Source organism: Anabrus simplex, chromosome 1, assembly GCF_040414725.1.
Source record: "Anabrus simplex isolate iqAnaSimp1 chromosome 1, ASM4041472v1, whole genome shotgun sequence".
NCBI classification, from domain to species: Eukaryota; Metazoa; Arthropoda; class Insecta; order Orthoptera; family Tettigoniidae; genus Anabrus; species Anabrus simplex.
The window spans coordinates 30,619,627-30,638,412 of record NC_090265.1 but is presented as its reverse complement, the minus strand read 5'-3'; the positions used below and the strand labels follow the sequence as shown (position 1 = coordinate 30,638,412).

Genomic DNA, 18,786 nt, shown 5'->3' with positions numbered 1-18,786 from the left:
AAACGGGAAAAATATACATATGTCTTAATGCAACTGATCAAGGGACCAAGAATATCACACTTCTTAGGCGGGAAAACTTCTTATGCGGGAACTTCTTAACCGAGTTTCACTGTATATACAACTCTGCAAAATGATCCACACCTGGTTTGGAGACTGGTGTCCTTGTTGGGAGAAGCTTCCAATTCAGAAATAACCTTGCTGTAGTCTGATGGGTCACACAGAACAGTCACACGATCATGATTCTTAGCAGCAGCTCTCAATAAAGTAACACCACCTGCAACAGATAAAAGTCAATATTACTGCTCAAAACTTCACACTCAACATACCAATGAAATTTAGGACATTGCACCTATTCATTACACCATTATTTGACCTGTCTTGATCCATGTTATTCATGTATTTTATATTTGAATTATCCTATTTCTGACGTCATAAACAAGATCAAAGAGAGAGCCTCATAGAACATACAGAAGTCTTGAGCTGAGCACATATTAAATTCTTTGAAAATCAGAACCAAAGCTGAACGAAAACTCTATAAGACAAAAAAATGTTATTTGAACCTATTTTAGGTCTTCCTTTATCTTATAGCTTCCTCTGTGGATCGGTGGTAAAGTGTCCACCTCTGGCTTGTGAAAGATCTTTCGACACAATTAATACTTGGCCATAGATCATCCAAAAGAGTTCTGTTTCTTGGTCATCTTGAAATGAAAATCCACAGCCTGTTTCCAGTCATTCGACCAGGTCAAGAATCCTCTAGCGGTGAGGATAGGAATCGTGCCGAAGCCTGTCGCACTCCTCTGGGACAATGATTAATGAATGACAGATTAAATGAAATTATATTGGAGAGTGTTGCTGGAATGAAATATGATAGGAAACCAGAGTACCCGGAGAAAAACCTGTCCCGCCTCCACTTTGTCCAGCACAAATATCACATGGAGTGACCGGGATTTAAACCACGGAACCCAACGGTGAGAGGCCGGCACACTGCCACCTGAGCCATGGAGGCTCTGGCTCCTTGGTCATCTTATCCTGCAAAATGAAATATTGCAATTGACACACAAGTAGCCTAAATGGGGTCAAATCTGAATGCATACACACATTGCCCAAGGTATTTTTTTTTTTTGTGTCGCACCGACACAGATAGGTCTTATGGCGACGATGGGATAGGAAAAGCTTAGGCATGGGAAGGAAACTGCCATGGCCAGCGTTTGCCTGGTGTAAAAATAGGAAACCACGGAAAAGCATCTTCAGGGCTGCCGACAGTGGGGTTCGAACCACTATCTCTCGGATGCAAGCTCACAGCTGTGCGTCCCTAACTGCATGGCCTACTCGCCCAGTCATCATTATTATGATTATTATTATTATTATTATTATTAAAGGAATTTTAAAACTCTGATTTAACAATGAATAAATATTTTAAAGACTGAGATTATTTATTTATTTATTTATTTATTTATTTAAGGGGGGAGGGATTAATGCAGTGGCTTAGCTATGTTGGCTTACCACTCAAATAGCCACGGTTCAGATCCCTCTGCATCCTGAGTTGAAATTTTCATTTGAAATATCACACAGCAGGAAAGAAAACCTCACGCCAAACCCCAAAATGAGCCAGGGTTTTACAGAAGACAAACCATAGGAAAGCATAATCTTTCTGAACTTCCTCTCCTTCCTCAGAAGTAAATAACAGTGACATTATTATTATCATCATCATCATCATCTATATATTAACAGACTTTACTAAAAACAGCTTTGGCAAATTCGTCCGTTCGTTCTACTGGACCGATTTGCTTTATTTTTGTTTTATTCCCTCCGGAATTACCTGCCGGTGAATCATGAGACACTGACAGGTCTCTAAGTTCAACCAATTTTGAGTAATCATAAAATCATTAAATGATCACTACAATAATTGCAGGCGAAGGCTTACCCTAACCTGCAATACATTCTGCACTTAGCAGGTTGCTAAGCAACTAACAGTTTCATTGATATTCTGATAAAATATGCGATTTTCATCCTTAGTAATGTCATTGCACGCAGCCAGACAGTACAGTATACACTTCCTCTGATTACGGAACAATACTGAAAATGAAAATGAAAACCTACAACCTGTTTTCCAGTCATTGACCGGGTCAGGAATGTAATGAATGAAACATATATAGGCTGTTATTACAATGGGGTCGCCACTCCCAAGGTGATTTATTAATGAGTGATAAATGCTATGAAATGATATTGGAAAGTGTTGCTGGAATGAAAGATGACAGGGAAAACCGGAGTAACCGGAGAAAAACCTGTCCCGCCTCCACTTTGTCCAGCACAAATCTCACATGGAGTCACCGGGATTTGAACCACGGTATCCGGCGGTGAGAGGCCGACACGCTGCCGTCTTAGCCACGGAGGCTCTACGGAACAATACTATTCCTCGCTAAATACTATTTGTTTCTCTAAACTTTCCCAGCTTCCAAATATATTCAACAGATAGCAGAGCATTTCTAATAACTTCCATGCTTATAAGAGAAAAAAGTCTACGTATAAACAAACCCCTTCATGACATATGCCTTTCGGCATTATCAGGGAACACCCATCGACGGATAATCTAGGTGTACTAGAAAGAGTGAAGGCCATGTATCTTAAAAAAGTTCTCTGCCTGGCAAAAAACACTCTTTCGAGACTAACCTATGAGCGTACACAACAGCCGTTCTATATACAAGAACTGTGATCTGTGATTAAAAATGCCACTGCCTTCTACTACACAATACCAGGCTTTACATCAAGAACTGTAGAATAAAAAGCGAATATATGGATAGATTTTTACCAAACAGACGGCATGATGTCACAATGGATGAATTCCGACTTAATAACTGCGGCATATCATAACGCGCTTCTTATTAAATATTCATAAAACCTTTGAAAAGGGCAGGCAAAACAATATGGCTGTGACAGGCATATCAAGACGAGTTATCTGACTTATTTATAATTAATGCTGTGGAGAAGCACGTCTCCTCTAGTTATTATTCTTATACTTTCCCCGCAGGTGCAAGGTCCACTGTTCGCATCAACAAACACTATTTTAAGCAATCAAATGCAAAATTCAGTGTCAACTGAGCTATCTTCATGTCAGCAGCTGGGAAGTCTTCCCACCACTGTCTTGGCCTTCTGCAGGAGCACTTACCAGCAACAATGAAGTTGTAGGCATCATGAGTGATGGTCCCATTTGTGCCGTCAGGATAGGCTGCATTTTCTCTTGAATGGGAACAACTCCCATCCTCTGCCAGATCGTGTCGGCTATGTGATCAACACTGAAACGCCAAGAGACCAACATAACATGCTCCTCTCCATGGTGCGTAGAGGATGCCTGGCACTTTTGGTAATCGGCCAGCTCTCAGCCCCAGACAACAACACTGAACAGACCATAGTGCAGTACACCTTTCATTAGAGGCGAGCCGGTTCTTGCCAGTAGCACAGTACTCCCGTGACTCCCCCTCCAACTAAGCTATGCAGCATTCACTCTAGAACACACTTCCTGGTCAACAACAACATCACTCTGTACACAGAATCCTAAATATTGGAAGCAGATAGTTTTCAATAGGTCTTAATCACAATTGTGATGGTGGATGTGCTCGGGTTAGTTCCCAAATACTCAGGTCATCTTAACATTTAGGCACAGCCCATATTGATTCAGGTAATGAAATGCAAGTGAAGAAAGCTGACGAGAAAATTAACTGAGAAAAGGACCACGAAAATATTATTTATTAAAAGCTTAGACATTACATGCAGATGGAATACTTATTTCTCCAAACTTCTAAACACAAAATAATATTTCAGTCACAGGACATGAAGGAATGTGTATGGGACATTGCAGGTTAGTGTGGTGGAGAATAGTGTAATGTGTGGTGTACGAGTTGTAGGAATATTGAAAACACCAACACCTAGTCCTTGGGTGAGGGAATTAACCGTTTACCACTAAAATCCCACCACCCAGCCAGTAATCAAACCCAATAAATCTCTAGGCACCTCAAGTCATGGAGCCGGACATCACTTGAAGGTGTCTACCTTACTCCTTGCATAACTGCTTACACAAGGTTTCTTTTCTCATGGGTACAGTCATCAATTCCTTTGCTTAAAGCCACCATGACTGCTTGCTTTGTTTTTACCTTGTGTGCATGTCCTACCCTTCTTCCAGCGAATGATTTACATTAACAGAACCAGTGATATTAAATCAGATAGAGACGGGGAGGACGATAAGAAAAAAGACACACATAATAGGATGAACACAATGGCACGTCAGTTTGCCGTCTTCAAACAGGCATGCTTTCTCCTCATCAAACCCACTTCTTCAACCTCCATCCCTTCATCAGGAGGGCAGGCATCAACACTTATTGAGGGCCCATCTTGAGAGATTTTCAGTCTTGATGTGGGATAAGTGTAAGATATGAAGAAAGCCAGATAAGTACAGGAAAAGGGAAGAAACATAATACAAAGATAAATACAGGTTGGTAAAAAAGAACAGGAACACAAGATAAACCCAAAAGGAGAAAAGGATCCTAATGGGATAATATACTATATACAGTATATAATACAGTGGTATATGCTGGGATCAAGACGTGGGCTACCACTAGACTTAGATTACCCCTTTTCAAAAGATGGTTTAGTGAACGTCAAGCCTTAAGCGTTTTGAGCTGCAGCCAATAGCCAACAGAGAAGCCAGCTGTGTTGTCAAAGCGGTTTCACAAGCTACTGTCCTGGCCTCTGCCACTGCCAATACTCAACCCCTGATCAGTGAAGATGGTAGCCTAAGGTTTAGCAAATTGAAGTCCGGCTTTGTGGCTAAATGGATAGAATGCTTGCCTTTGGTCCGATGGCCCCGGTTCAAATTTCAGAATCAACCCCCTCATACTGTTAATTCTCCTGGCTTGGGGACTGGGTCTTTATGACATCTTCGCCATTCATTTTCTCTTCATTAATTCACCACCAAGCCTATACAGATGTCATGCACCACCACCGTTATTATTATTATTATTATTATTATTATTATTATTATTATTATTATTATTATTATTATTATTATTATTATTATTATTACTGAAAATCAACAGCCTGTTTCCAGTCATTCAACCGGGTCAGAAATGGAATGAATGAAGCCCCATCTAGCAGCGAGGATACGAACTGTGCCGGCTGCTGAAGCCTGTCGCACTCCTCTGGGGCAATGATTAATAAATGGCAGATTAAATGATACTGGAGTGTGTTGCTGGAATGAAAGATGAAAGGGAAAACCGGAGTTCTATTCCAACCAACAAAAGAGAACACTAAACCTGAAAGATTGCATTTCATTTTAGCAGGTTTACCTATGAAAATAAGACTATATTACTCCTATAACAGCAGCCTTGAAGTGTCTTTCTACAAGGATGTAGAAGTAAACCAGCATTCTGTTATCTATATAATAAAGTTAGAAAGATGAGGTGAGGAAGTATATACGATGAGTAATGCATGGTTGATAGTTAGCAGTGGTGATCTGACGGACCGAAGCCTAGCACACCTATCCTTCCCGGTCCCCGCGCCTATCAGGCATACAGCAGCAAGCCACGTGCTGTGAGTCGAGGGGAAGAGACGAGAGTCTAGGCTGCAATATCAGTCTCCAAAACCTTGTTCTCAGAAATACGTGCGCTGTTTTTTCTCACTGCTTTCAAGGTTTGTAAATGGAACAATGTGTCAGATGCTAACATTATGATGTGCTTTAGATTTCCATCATTTGCATTTGAGGTTTGGGCTTCACTGATAGCCTTGGTAGACCTCAGTATACGCCACTGATATAATAATATATACTTCTAGAGTCCACTCTGTGGTGTAGTGGTTAGTGTGATTATCTGCTGCCACCCCCCCCCCCCCCAGAGGTCCGGGTTCAATTCCCAGCTCTGCCATAAAATTTGAAATGTGGTACAAGGACAGGAACAGGGTCCCTCTAAGCCTCGGGAGGTCAACTGAGTAGAGGATGTTCGATTCCCACCTCAGCCATCATCAAAGTGGTTTTCCGTGGTTTTGCACTTCTCCTCCAGACAAATACTGGGATGGAACTCAACTTAAAGCCAAGGCTACTTACTTCCTTCCCTCTCTATGACCTTTCAATGATGTCGAGGTCGAGAGCGAAGAATTAATTGAAAATCATAAAATAAATAGATTAACAAGAACGGCACAGAAGTACGTAAATCGCTGAAATACGTCCAACTTATGCATTCTATCACATATGAAAACCGATACAACTCGCATAGTTACGGAATCTTACGGAATAAAGTAGAAAAATCAGCTCAGAATCCCGTGGTATACAGAAAATTGAGTTAAGAATGTTTGAAATACAAGCAGAGATCAGTAATGAAAACTATGTCAACAGCTGTGAAGAGAAAAGGTCATACATAACATTTGGTCTGGGAAATGTCATAGCGGAGGCCATGGAATGACTTAAAATCATGCACGGTTAACCATCAAGAAGGCGTGTGCGAAGTGACGTATCATATGTGTTGCAAGAGTAAATAAATGGTAGAATGTTTTCCTTTGTGAAGTTCTGTGAGTGAAGAGAGTGACTGTAATGTCAGAGTTCCTCAAATGTCGGAAACATGTGTAATGGAGATCATAATATGGTAGTTCTATGAATTATGAAATGCGAACCGATAATTATTGTAAGATAATTAAAGTGGAATTTTGTTTTCGTGGACATTGTATAAAAAAAGAAGCAGATAGTAGGTCGATATTGGAAATAGCTCTGGTGTATACTAAAAACCGAGGCGATCTATAAGATATTGGGAGAGCAGATCGCTTAAATAAGATTAATAATTGAATATACGACACCGTTACATTACAGGGGAGTGTTAGTAAATGAAAGTGTGGATATAAAAATTTAATTGAACTCTATCTAATACACTTGTTCAAGTTTCAGGGTTGGAAGCCAACAAGATCACTGTTTATTATGATCCAGAATACCAATAATATGGAGACGTGTGCCTAAAAGCCAACTGGATCCCTGATGGATCCGAGCTCTGCTAGAATGACCGGAATAACGTAAAACAGATGTCCAGAAAGCTGATAACCTGAAGGATGGGATGAACGTCTGTGACTTCAACGATAATTACCCCTGTGTTGTCTTTCCTTGTCCTATTTATAGCAGCTTAATGTAGAGCTACATTTTGACGTCACATACAGGTGACATTTAAGAAACAGCTTGAATAACCTAACGGGTCAGTTGTGTTTATTTTGTGAAGTGTTGGTCTGACCGTTTATAAGATAGGATTTCAGCTTACCGTCAGCGTTTAATAGGGTTAGGCGCGATTACAATTCATTCGTTACTCTTATACTAATGAACTAATTGTGGAAGTTAATCATGTTAAGATAATGTCGAGTGTCCGCATGTAAGTTCTCTGAACGTGTGTGTGTAATATTGTTAATGTTGTGATCCTCTTACATGACTTGTTCCGCAGAACGTTGATGAAGTATTTATTCAGTAGGAATTGTGTGATGTTCATATGCGTGGAATTAAGGCCCTTCGATGACTATGCTTGTTTTATTCGAGTGTTAATATTGATGTGGTGCGCATTTTGATGAAGTGTGGCGAGTGTAGAGTCGTCAGATGTTATGATTTGATGCGGTAGTGATAGTACGCGAGATTTATTGAATTGCATGCTATGGTAGTATGTTTAAATCTTCGAGATGGTCAATGAGTTAGGATGATGTTGTTGAATGAAATGTTTGCCACGTATTTTGAGTATTGAATAGACAAGCGATGTATATAATGCAAGAATTTGAAGGTACTTCGGAGAATTAGTATCAAACGCATAGGATTTATCATGATGTGAATTATGGCACAGCAGAAATAAAATAATTGGATGAGCGGACGAGTAGATAGGATCTTCGTGACACACCCGAACAGTAGACAGATGTATTCTGGGATCAACGTCACCTAATATTGTGTGTTGCATTCGATGTATTGCTTTATGTAGTTGTTGGAGCATTAGAATTATTTTCAGCAAAGGTGGAGAGGAAGCCGGTACAGCGCAGACCTTCCAACATTGTATTATTTGATTATGTCAGTAGTTAGAAAATGTTATTTTCCAGGTACGGCAATGCTGAGTATCCAGATGAAGTAATGGCATCGTGATATTTATTTATGGAATTATTTGTGTCTTGGTTGATTAATAGATATGATTCCGTGTCATGTTAGAGCAATGACCGTTAAGGGAATTCAAGTTGTTCATTAGCTAGATAGGTGTTTGAATTACGACACAGATAGAACAGGGAAGGCAAGCTATGGATAAAAGTGATTTTTAAAAATGAATGAATAAACAAACAGAAAAAGTGAAAGACTTCCAATTGATGATTTTCTTGTGTGATTAATTTTTCCTTCATAATGAAAGTACCTGAAAGACTGTTACGAATCATTTTAATATTTGAAGCTATTAAATAACGTTTCCAAGATTGATTTCCAGAACTAACAGAGTGTGATAGGACTTGTATAATGATATCTATCCGTGATGTTGCTTATCCAAATTATTATTATTATTATTATTATTATTATTATTATTATTATTATTATTAGTGGTCAACAACATTGGAAATGTGCCAACATTCCGACGGCCAGGGTGCCAGGGAACAATACCGGATGTAACCTTTTCATCAGAGGATATTACGCCTAAGATTTCTGAATGGCAAGTGATTGAGAACTACACGGGGAGCGATCACCAATATATCATCTTTCGACTGCTCCAAGAATCTCCTCAAGAAAGAAACATCTTGCGCAGACCAGCACGGTGGAACGTAGCCGGCATTGACAAGGAAACGGAATGGAATGAAGAACATAACTGAAAAATGTTCTACTCGTAGAGGGAAAGAAGCAGCTGGTGTATGTGTTGAACTCACTATGCAGCTAATCCATCAAGCATGCAACGCCTCAATGCCCCGAAGGAGACCGCGAAATAGCAAGCGCCCAGCGTACTGGTGGACCGAAGAGATTGTTGAACTGAGAAAAAATTGTCTGCGACTTCGACGCAGGGCTCAGAGGATGAGAGGCAGTCAAGAGAATACCTCAGTCACAGCGGAGTACAAGTCAGCGAAGAAGGAACTCCGTAATGCAATCAGAAAAAGTAAAGCCGATAAATGGTGGGCACTGGCTAAAGAAGTAGAAGATGATCCATGGGGACAAGGTTATAAGATTGTAATGAAGAAACTCGGGACATTTTCAACCCCGAGTGCGGATCCGCAAACAATTAAACAAATTGTGGATACATTATTCCCAGACCATCCAGAGAGGATTGACTGTGATGACGAAAAAGAACTGGATGATATACCCCTCTTCACTGTAGAAGAGCTGAAGAGAGCTATTAGCTCTCTTAGAAACAAGAAAACTCCAGGACCAGATGGTATACCTACAGAAGTGTTAAAGATAATAGCAGAACTATGTCCAGAACTGATGCTGAATATGTACAATAATTGCCTGCAAACGGGTGTTTTTAGTCCCCGAAGGAAAATGGCTCATTTGGTTCTGATCAGCAAAGGAAAACTTGGCGGTTATAGACCTTTATGTATGCTGGACACAGCCGGAAAAGGCCTGGAGAAACTTCTGCAGCCCAGAATCCTCTCAGCAGTTCAACTAGCAGGGGATCTATCTGTTCGCCAACATGGATTTCGGAGAGGACACTCGACGCTAGATGCAGTGTGGGAGGTGGTGAATACAGCAGAAAGGGCACAAATGGGCAACCATCATTCCCGTAAATGGACACTTCTTGTGACCCTGGATGTGAAGAATGCCTTCAATTCGGCAAGATGGAGAGACATGTTGGTAGCTCTTGAGGAAACTTTCAAGCTACCACAATATCTTATGCGCATAATGAGAGATTACTTCAAAGATCGCACTCTGTTGTATGATACGGAAGATGGAGAAAAGACAAAACGCCTGACGGCTGGTGCAGCGCAGGGATCGATCCTTGGTCCAGATCTATGGAACATAATGTATGATGGCTTGTTACGTTTGGAGATGCCAGAGGACACGAAGCTTGTGGGCTACGCTGATGATGTGGCCGCCTTGATAGTAGCTCGTAATGTTGAAATGGCTCAAATCAAACTGAACCAGGTGATGCGGCGCATAAAAGAATGGATGATGAACCACAGTCTAATATTAACTGAACACAAAACGGAGATAGTTCTTCTCACGAGGAAAAGGATCGAAACTCTTGTACCAATGACTGTTGGAGAGTTAGTGATTGAAACATCTGCGAGCACAAAATATCTAGGAGTGACACTTGACTCCAAGCTCACATTCTGGAATCATATTCAGAGAGCGACAGACAAGGCAGTAAAATACATGACTGCACTTAGCAGATTAATGGGAAATATTAAAGGTCCGAAATCCAGCAAACGACGTCTTCTCATGTCGACGGTTCAGTCAGTGCTCCTATATGGCTCTGAAATCTGGGCTGAATCCTTGAGATTCGCTTGGTATCGGAGAAGGATAGCTGCCGTACAACGGAGAGCGACTTTACGTATTGCATGCGCATACCGCACGGTTTCCGAACCTGCAATTCTCACGGTGGCAGCAATAGCCCCAATAGACCTACTTGCATTGGAGCGACATGAAATCTGGCATACCCAAGGAGAGCTGGGAAAGAAATGTGCAAAGAAGCGTGCCTTCAGTCAACGGATGAGGCGATGGCAACTCAGATGGGAAAGTGACCCTCAAGGCAAATGGACCAAGCGACTGATACCACACTTGGATATCTGGGTTGAAAGGGCCCATGGCAAAGTAAATTACTACCTCACGCAGCTTCTAACAGGGCATGGATATTTCCGGAAATTCCTGCATAAAGTGGGCAGAGCGAATGACGCAGCATGCATATACTGTGATGACATTGACGATGTATTTCACACCTTTTTTGTATGCAGCCATTGGACGATTCAGAGAAGATGTGTGGAAACTGAACTAGAAGAATTGATAGCAGATAATATTATTATTTCGGTGATGCTGCGAAACCAGGAATCCTGGGATCGCGTGGCAGTGTACGTGGAGAACGTCCTTCGTCAGAAGAAGAAGGATTTGGAAGCATACGAACGTTCGTAAAGGAGAAATGAAGAAAGAAGACGTCTGAAAGACAAAGCACGATATCACCCTGAAGTAATGCGAGAGCGGTTCCGGGGTGATGATACACATCGTGGGAAAAGGGTGTGTGGTTTTTAGTGGGTAAGAATCCCACACACTTGTGGAGTGCGGACCCTTCACAAGTGTCTTTTGAAGATTTTCCACAATCCCTCGTTAAAAAAATTATTATTATTATTATTATTATTATTATTATTATTATTATTATTATTATTATTATTATTATTATATTTCCCTAGAATTGTTTCATTAAATTTAGTATCCTTCCAAACTTTTATTGGTTGTTGTTCTTGAATAATAATTAAAGAGCCTAGATAGATTTAGGAAGGATGTTGAATCATTAACTTTCAATTAATATTTGGTGAGATGTGACCGGTACTCGTCGAAGGGCCATGCCCTTGAGTGGATTTTCATGTGAACCGCTGAATTCTAGCCGAGGCCCAACAGAAGAAAATTATCATTTTCCCAAACCATACGCGTCCGCGAACGGTCACACTCTCCCTTCCCATTATATTATTATTATTATTATTATTATTATTATTATTATTATTATTATTATTATTATTATTATATTTCACCCTCTTTCAGGTACGTTGAATCAATCCTATCTCTGAGTGTTGCTCTTTTCTTAGTGCCCAGTATTTCTTCATTTCCTCTCGTCTTCCGAGATATTACGTATGGCTTTTACCAATATATTGTTATTATGAATTTACTCATTAGGGACAAATAATTCAGGTTCCCTACGGGAATCTATATCCATATCATCTCATATCCTGGCAAGCTTCAACTTTTGCAAAAGAGACAAAGTCCTTCATAGTGCATTGGCACTGCTGGTGGCTTCAAGTAGCCTACACAGTGGCCTCCACGGCATGTATTAGCCATGCGTCTCAATGGGTGTGCTATTTACCAACTGACGAGTTCAAATTACCACAATGGGGCAAAATGCTGGCAACAGGAATGAGTTAGCCTGAAAATTTATAATGTCCAATAACGGACCCATTATATTGGTATTATTATCCCTTCCAATCTTCCCATCCCCCCCACAAGGCTCCTGTTTGGTATAGCAGGCGAGGTTTCCTGGGTGAGGTACTGATCATCCTCCCCAGTTGTATCCCCGATCCAAAGTCTCACACTCCAGGTCACTGCCTTTAAGGCGGAAGGGATAGGATCCCTCGCCAAGTCCCAGAGAAAAGACAACCCTGGATGGTAAACAGATTAAGAAGAAAGATATACTCATAGAACCAGTGATACTAAAGACCATTATATTTCCATTCAATGAATAATAAAAGGATCATGAATTAAAAGAATTCTCATTCTCATCCAATACAAGTTTTATTCTTCCCTGAAGAAAGGGTTGTGCTGTTCACCGATCTGACAGGGCCATTGCTTAGAAATGTAGATCTATATACAAAACTTGCAATACACTCCACAAACCCATCAAGTTTAGAAACCAGCTTGCAACAAAGGAGTAAGTTATTCTAGATGTTAAATTATATGTTGGAGGCGGCGGCTGCAAATCGTATCCAAGTAAACATATTTTTCAGCAGTTTACATTTTCACACTCGCAAAGCTTCGTGAATATGTTCCATATGACTTAGTAGCCCAATTTTGGCATGAAACATACATCTCACAGATCACATGAAATGGTTGGGGGAGGGCAGAACTGAGCTTGATGGAGCTTCCGTGCTTGTCGTTTATCCACTTCATGTCACCGTCGTTCCTCTACAACCACCAAAAATGATGTAGAAACAGTGTGGCGCCAAAGTGTACGATTCTCAGCAAGCATATCCCAGGATTGTGTGTTAATTCCAGCTATTTTCATAGTATGCTTTAGCTGATCCTTCAAACGCCTCAAAGGAGAACAAGGAAGGGGGAACAGAGTTCACGATACAGAAGTTGAGGAAGCCTGGTTTCACTCATACGATGGACGTGCCCTGTCCATCTGAGATGGTGGCCAATGATGGTAGCCTCAATGCTTATAGCATGTGCTTTCTCAAGAACTGCAAGGTTGGTGACACGGTCCTCCCATTTGATGTTCAAAATTATATGTAACAACTTAACGCCTCAGCCATCCTTGAAGTGGTTTTCTATGGTTTCCCATTTATCCTCCAGGCAAATACTGGGATGGTACCTAACTTAAAGCCACAGCTGCTTCCTTCCCCCTTCCTTGTCATCCCTTCCAATCTTCCCATCCCCCCACAAGGCCCCTATTTAGCATTGTAAATTATATGTAACAACTTAACAAAAGGAGGCACTTTCTTACCAATATCAATATTCTCCACAGCATCAGCAACGGTGACACCAGGCTTAGAAACTGTGCTAACAAAAGGATAAAGGTTGCACACCACTATCCGGATCATAGAGTAGCTCATCTTCTTAAGGTCACTCTGGTCACTCTCCGTCAATCGTGACAAGATACCTGCGCAACATGAACACAATGTTTAATGCAATTTGTATGCATGCCAACTGACAAGAATATTGAAATTGAAATTTATAAGCATTACCAGCATGAACAGCAGGATGGAGAGTCTTGACACGTCCTCCAAGAAGTTCAGGAGCACCAGTAATCTCAGCTACATCCTTAACGGCAAGCTTGGCATCACGCAAAGCTTTTGCTGTGCCTCCTGACGCCACCAGTGTCAAACCCAGAGCATGAAGTTTCTCAGCCAAAGGCAGAAGTCCTGTCTTATCAGACACACTCAAGAGAGCTGTTTAAAAAAAGAATTGAAACATACAACTGAATTAGAACCAAGTAGCAGTAGTAGTGTTAATGACTATGATACCAATGGCAGTTGAAAAAAGAGCGTGTGGCCAAGAAAAGAGAAATTTAGAGGTCATATTCTAGTGATTTTTCAGTGTCCTCCCTAGGACCTTTTTAATGGGTGCACCGCCCAGCCATTTTTAGAGACCGCCCGGCTAACATAACCTAGATAAGTGCTAGTTACATAATATTAAAATTCTTCATTATTGTCAGCATAATTGCATCAATTACATTAGCTTGACTTTCACGTACTGTCGTGCGCGAGCGGTGTCTGGATTGGCGTGGAATCACAAGGGAGCACTCTATTTCACTGACAATCAATCAATCATTACTGATCTGCATTTAGGGCAGTCGCCCAGGTGGCAGATTCCCTATCTGTTGTTTTCCTAGCCTTTTCTTAAATGACTGCAAAGAAATTGGAAATTTATTGAACATCTCCCTTGGTAAGTTATTCCAATCCCTAACTCCCCTTCTTATAAATGAATATTTGCCCCAATTTGTCCTCTTGAATTCCAACTTTATCTTCATATTGTGATCTTTCCTACTTTTAAAGACACCACTCAAACTTATTCGTGTACTGATGTCCGCCCACGCCATCTCTCCACTGACAGCTCAGAACATACCACTTAGTCGAGCAGCCCGTCTCCTTTCTCCCAAGTCTCCAAACCCGTAGGACATTCCACAGCAACAGAATGGCAAGGCCCGGTGCTATGCGATTATCAACGAGCAGTATAACACTAGAAGTTCAAAATACTCTGTTATGTCTTGTGTCGGATAATAACACTAAACTATTTCAATTTTGCTGTTAATGTTTACCTGTCTCATATTATTGTTAATGCCCCAATTACTCATCCCTGCCACCCACCTGATGAAAATTTCTGGGTAGAACACTGCTTTTTACACATTTTATTAGTGTATGGCTTTCAGTGCCAGGAGCATCTGAGGGCATATTTGCCTCGCTTGGTGCAGATCTTTCTATTTGATGCCCTTGCGCAATGTGCACATCTGGGTGTAAGATAATGAAAACAACATGTCAATATGAGGCATTAGAATTAATCCTAACTTATTTTGTTACATTATTTCTATATACAGTAAGATTTGACATTGTTTGTTTGTTCCTTCCCTTCCCTTAACATGTGTTTCAGTGTTTCAGATGTGCAACTTCTTTCTACAAGTGTTCCCTCACAATGTTACCTTGTCTAACTCATTTAAACAACTGTGATTTCTTTCTGTATAATATTACTATATTACTGAGGTTTACTAACATGCTCAAGTAACTTGTTATGCAAGCAAATTAACAGCCAACAACACAGAGATGTACTCACCTAAATTACCACTTGCAGACATGGTTCAGATGGTGTAAACTGCGTACAATTTAATCACCTGTGTAAGGAAAGAATACTATTAAAATTAAAAACATACATTTTAGAATGACAACATATAAAGCATAACCCCACACACATAGGTTTTGTTCTTTTCTTAAGAAAAGCATTTGATTTGGGATCTAGGACCCACAGTTAATGATCCTCTTAGATGTTCTACCTCTCCATGCTAAAACTTCAAGTGCCACAGACAAATTTTAACACAGTGAGAAAGAATCTAACACGTTACACTGAACACCATCATGAATGTCACTAACAATTATTATTATTATTATAATGAGCACCAAGATCACAGCTATCAGACCTTGAAATAATGCAATAGAAGTACCTACAAGATCTCCATATCCAAATAAATCTTCATGAAAATTCCAATTGGCTTCTAAAGGCTTCCTAGTAGGTCTACTGGTAGAGAAATAAAAGAAAAGAAGCTAATATATAAGAAAAATGTTTAACCAATATTTTTGATCAAGAGCAGTATGCCAAAAATTAACTGTTTGGTGTTAACGAGGTCTAAGGACAAAAATGTCTAAAGATGGGAATAACCAGAACACATACAGACTGGCCAAAAGTCACAGGAAGGGGTGTCCCATTAGAAAATGTGCCATGTATGACCCCTGAGCGTTGCGGCTAACTGCGGCGTAGTTGAGCAGTCTGTCACAGACACCAGTGTCGTGAAGATGGCAACACGTCATGAGTTAACCGACTTTGAACGTGGGATGATCACCGGCTCACAGGTCATAACATTGCAGAGATTACACGCAAATTTGGGTTTCCGAGGTCATCAGTGTAAAGGGTGGATCTTCAATATCGCAGAGAGAATGTTACCACCCACATAAACCACAGCACAGGAAGACCACAGGTGTTTAATGAATGGACATCATGTCACCATACTGGGCACTCGATGGGCTACTGTGAGTCAGATTACCGCCCAGTTGAATGTTGGGAGTCAGGAATCCATTTCTACCAGGACTGTAAGGAGGCAATTGCATCGCATAGGCTACACCAGCCAACGACCAACTCATGTCCCTTTGCTAACACCTCGACACACAGCTCAACGACGCGCATGAGCCCGCTAACAGCAGCAATGGAGCACAGAACAGTGAAACCATGTGATATGGTCCGATGAATCCCGGTTCCAGTTGTATCGAGCTGATGGGCGTGTGAGAGTGTGGTGTATATCCCATGAAGCTATGGATCTTGCATGTCAACAAGGTGGCTCAGTTCTGGTCTGGGTGGCGTTCTTACGGTCGCAATTAGGCCCCATTGTTCAGCTTCAAGTAGCGCTGACAGTTGCACATTATGTGGACATTATTTCAGACCATCTGCATCCCTTTCTGCCCCTAGAGTACCCTGATGGAGATGCCATGTTTCAACAGGACAATGCGCCATGTCACCACTCTGTGGTGGCACGCAGGTGGATGGAGGAGCACTATAATGAAGTTATGACCATGGATTAGCCCTCCAGATCCCCCGATCTTAATCCAATCAAGCATTTATAGGATGCTGTCGATGCCGGTATATGCTCCATGAACCCTGCATCAACTAGAGGACAAGACCAATTGTGGGTAGCAGTGCAAGATGCGTGGGTCCAGATCCCTCCAGAACAATTCCGACACCTTGTAGAGTTAATGCCTTGCCGTATAGTTGCCGTTTTGAGGGCTCGCAGAGGAGCAACTCATTATTAACATCACATTCAGTGTCTTCCCATGACTTTTGGCCATGCAGTGTAAAGGGTTGGTCATGATTCATGGCAACTATTTCTTTTCTCACATGAATGTGGGATCTTCTAAACAAAAACAAATGGAAATATGCACATGGGAGGAGCATAAGGTGCTGAGAAATGTATGAATAATGCCGAGTAGGTCTACCAGGTGTAGGACAACAGGTGAGGAAACTGTCAGCCATGAAATCCTAGTGTTACACAATGTTTATTCTCAGAGACTGTGGTAAACCCATCAAGTCGTCCCCTAGATTGCAGGCAATGATGTGGAAGACGTTGGATACCAGTCACCTCACCATGTGTGAATTTTGCAATCTCATGTTTCACAACATTGGCATTGTTCTTGAGTCCCAAACTCTCCCATGCAACGGTTTTTCTTTCACTTTGGGGATGAGATCAAAATCACAATGAGACAGGTGTTTCAGTACTTCCCACCCCCACTGCTAAAATTGCCTCCATACAGCCTCTGCTGCATGCTGTTTGGTGATGTCATGGAGAAAGATAACAATGTTGAGAAGATCTGAGTGTTGTGCCTATAACTACTGCACCATGTGGAACAAAGTGACATGCAATAATGCCTCTGACATTGTAAGCTACAATGACCGTCAGTTTCACAGGGGTAGGATTTTGCCAAAACTTCTGTCTTCGTAGTGATCCTGCATGTCGCCATTTTGCAGTCTGCATCTATAATCTTGACCATAATGGCCACCAATTGACTTATATTACTGTTACTGTTATAGACTTAAATTACTGTTAAAGGTCTGCTTTGTCAATACAGTTCAAAATCTATTATATTTACTAATGCACCAAATACATCTATACTATATAATATTATAAAGAGGAAAATTTTGTATATTTGTTTGTAACAGATAGACTCAAAAACTACTGAACCAATTTTAAAAATTACTTCACCTATACAAAGCTACATTGCCAGTGAGTAATATGGGCTGTATTTTATTTTCAAAACAACGGGTGGAGATATAAAAATAATAGGCTAATGTAGGCAAAATCGAATTTGTCGTACAAGGACGGGACAAAGCTCATTTTAAGCCCTTTGACGCAACAAACAAAACTCTGTAAGCCCTACGGGCCCGAAAACCATGTTTTAAGGCCCTAAAATTAACCATTATGGAGATATTGGCACCACACTACCCCTGCTCTAGGAATAGGATAAAGAAACGAACAGCCGTAACCATGGCAACGTCAGCTCCAGGATTCTACAGCAGCGAGATTATCTACAATATATCACAAGAACCTAACATGTTACAGAGTTTGGAATCTCCTTTAAAAATAAAAGAACACCAATTTTTGTTTCCAGAAAATCCACTTAAGGGGTGAAAGAGAGGGGGGGGGAGAAGTTTTTTTTTTTTTTTTTTTTTTTTTTTTTTTTTTTTTTTTTTTTTTTTTTTTTTTTTTGCAAGCTGCTTTACGTCGCACCAACACAGATAGGTCTTATGGCGACGATGGGATAGGAATGGGCTAGGAGTGGGAAGGAAGCGCCCATGGCCTTAATTAAGGTACAGCCCCAGCATTTGCCTGGTGTGAATTTGGGAAACCATAGAAAACCATCTTCAGGGCTGCCGACAGTGGGGTTCGAGCCCACTATCTCCCGAATACTGGATACTGGCCGAACTTAAACGACAGCAGCTATCGAGCTTGGTGGTGCTGAAAAGAAGTGAGGAAGGAGTTGAATTCTTTCCATGAGGATACATATATCTCAGAATCTGAAGACCTTACAGACGTTAAAACTGGTACTTGGAATCTCTTTAAAAAAAAAAATGAACACACCTTTTTTTGG

At 40.9% G+C, this 18,786-nt stretch overlaps 1 protein-coding gene across 1 annotated transcript in view; it reads right to left on the bottom strand.

Annotated features, from left to right (window-relative positions):
• The window catches only part of LOC136883643 (bifunctional purine biosynthesis protein ATIC), a 108,364-nt gene that overhangs the window by 82,909 nt on the left and 6,669 nt on the right, over nucleotides 1-18,786 (bottom strand). The window contains exons 2-5 of the mRNA XM_067155985.2: nucleotides 15,212-15,269; nucleotides 13,630-13,833; nucleotides 13,389-13,544; nucleotides 142-274 (exon numbers count right to left, since the gene is read on the bottom strand). Of these exons, the coding sequence (XP_067012086.2) occupies nucleotides 142-274; nucleotides 13,389-13,544; nucleotides 13,630-13,833; nucleotides 15,212-15,233 (515 nt within the window). The 5' untranslated portion in view covers nucleotides 15,234-15,269. The remainder of the gene's footprint in view (nucleotides 1-141; nucleotides 275-13,388; nucleotides 13,545-13,629; nucleotides 13,834-15,211; nucleotides 15,270-18,786) is intronic.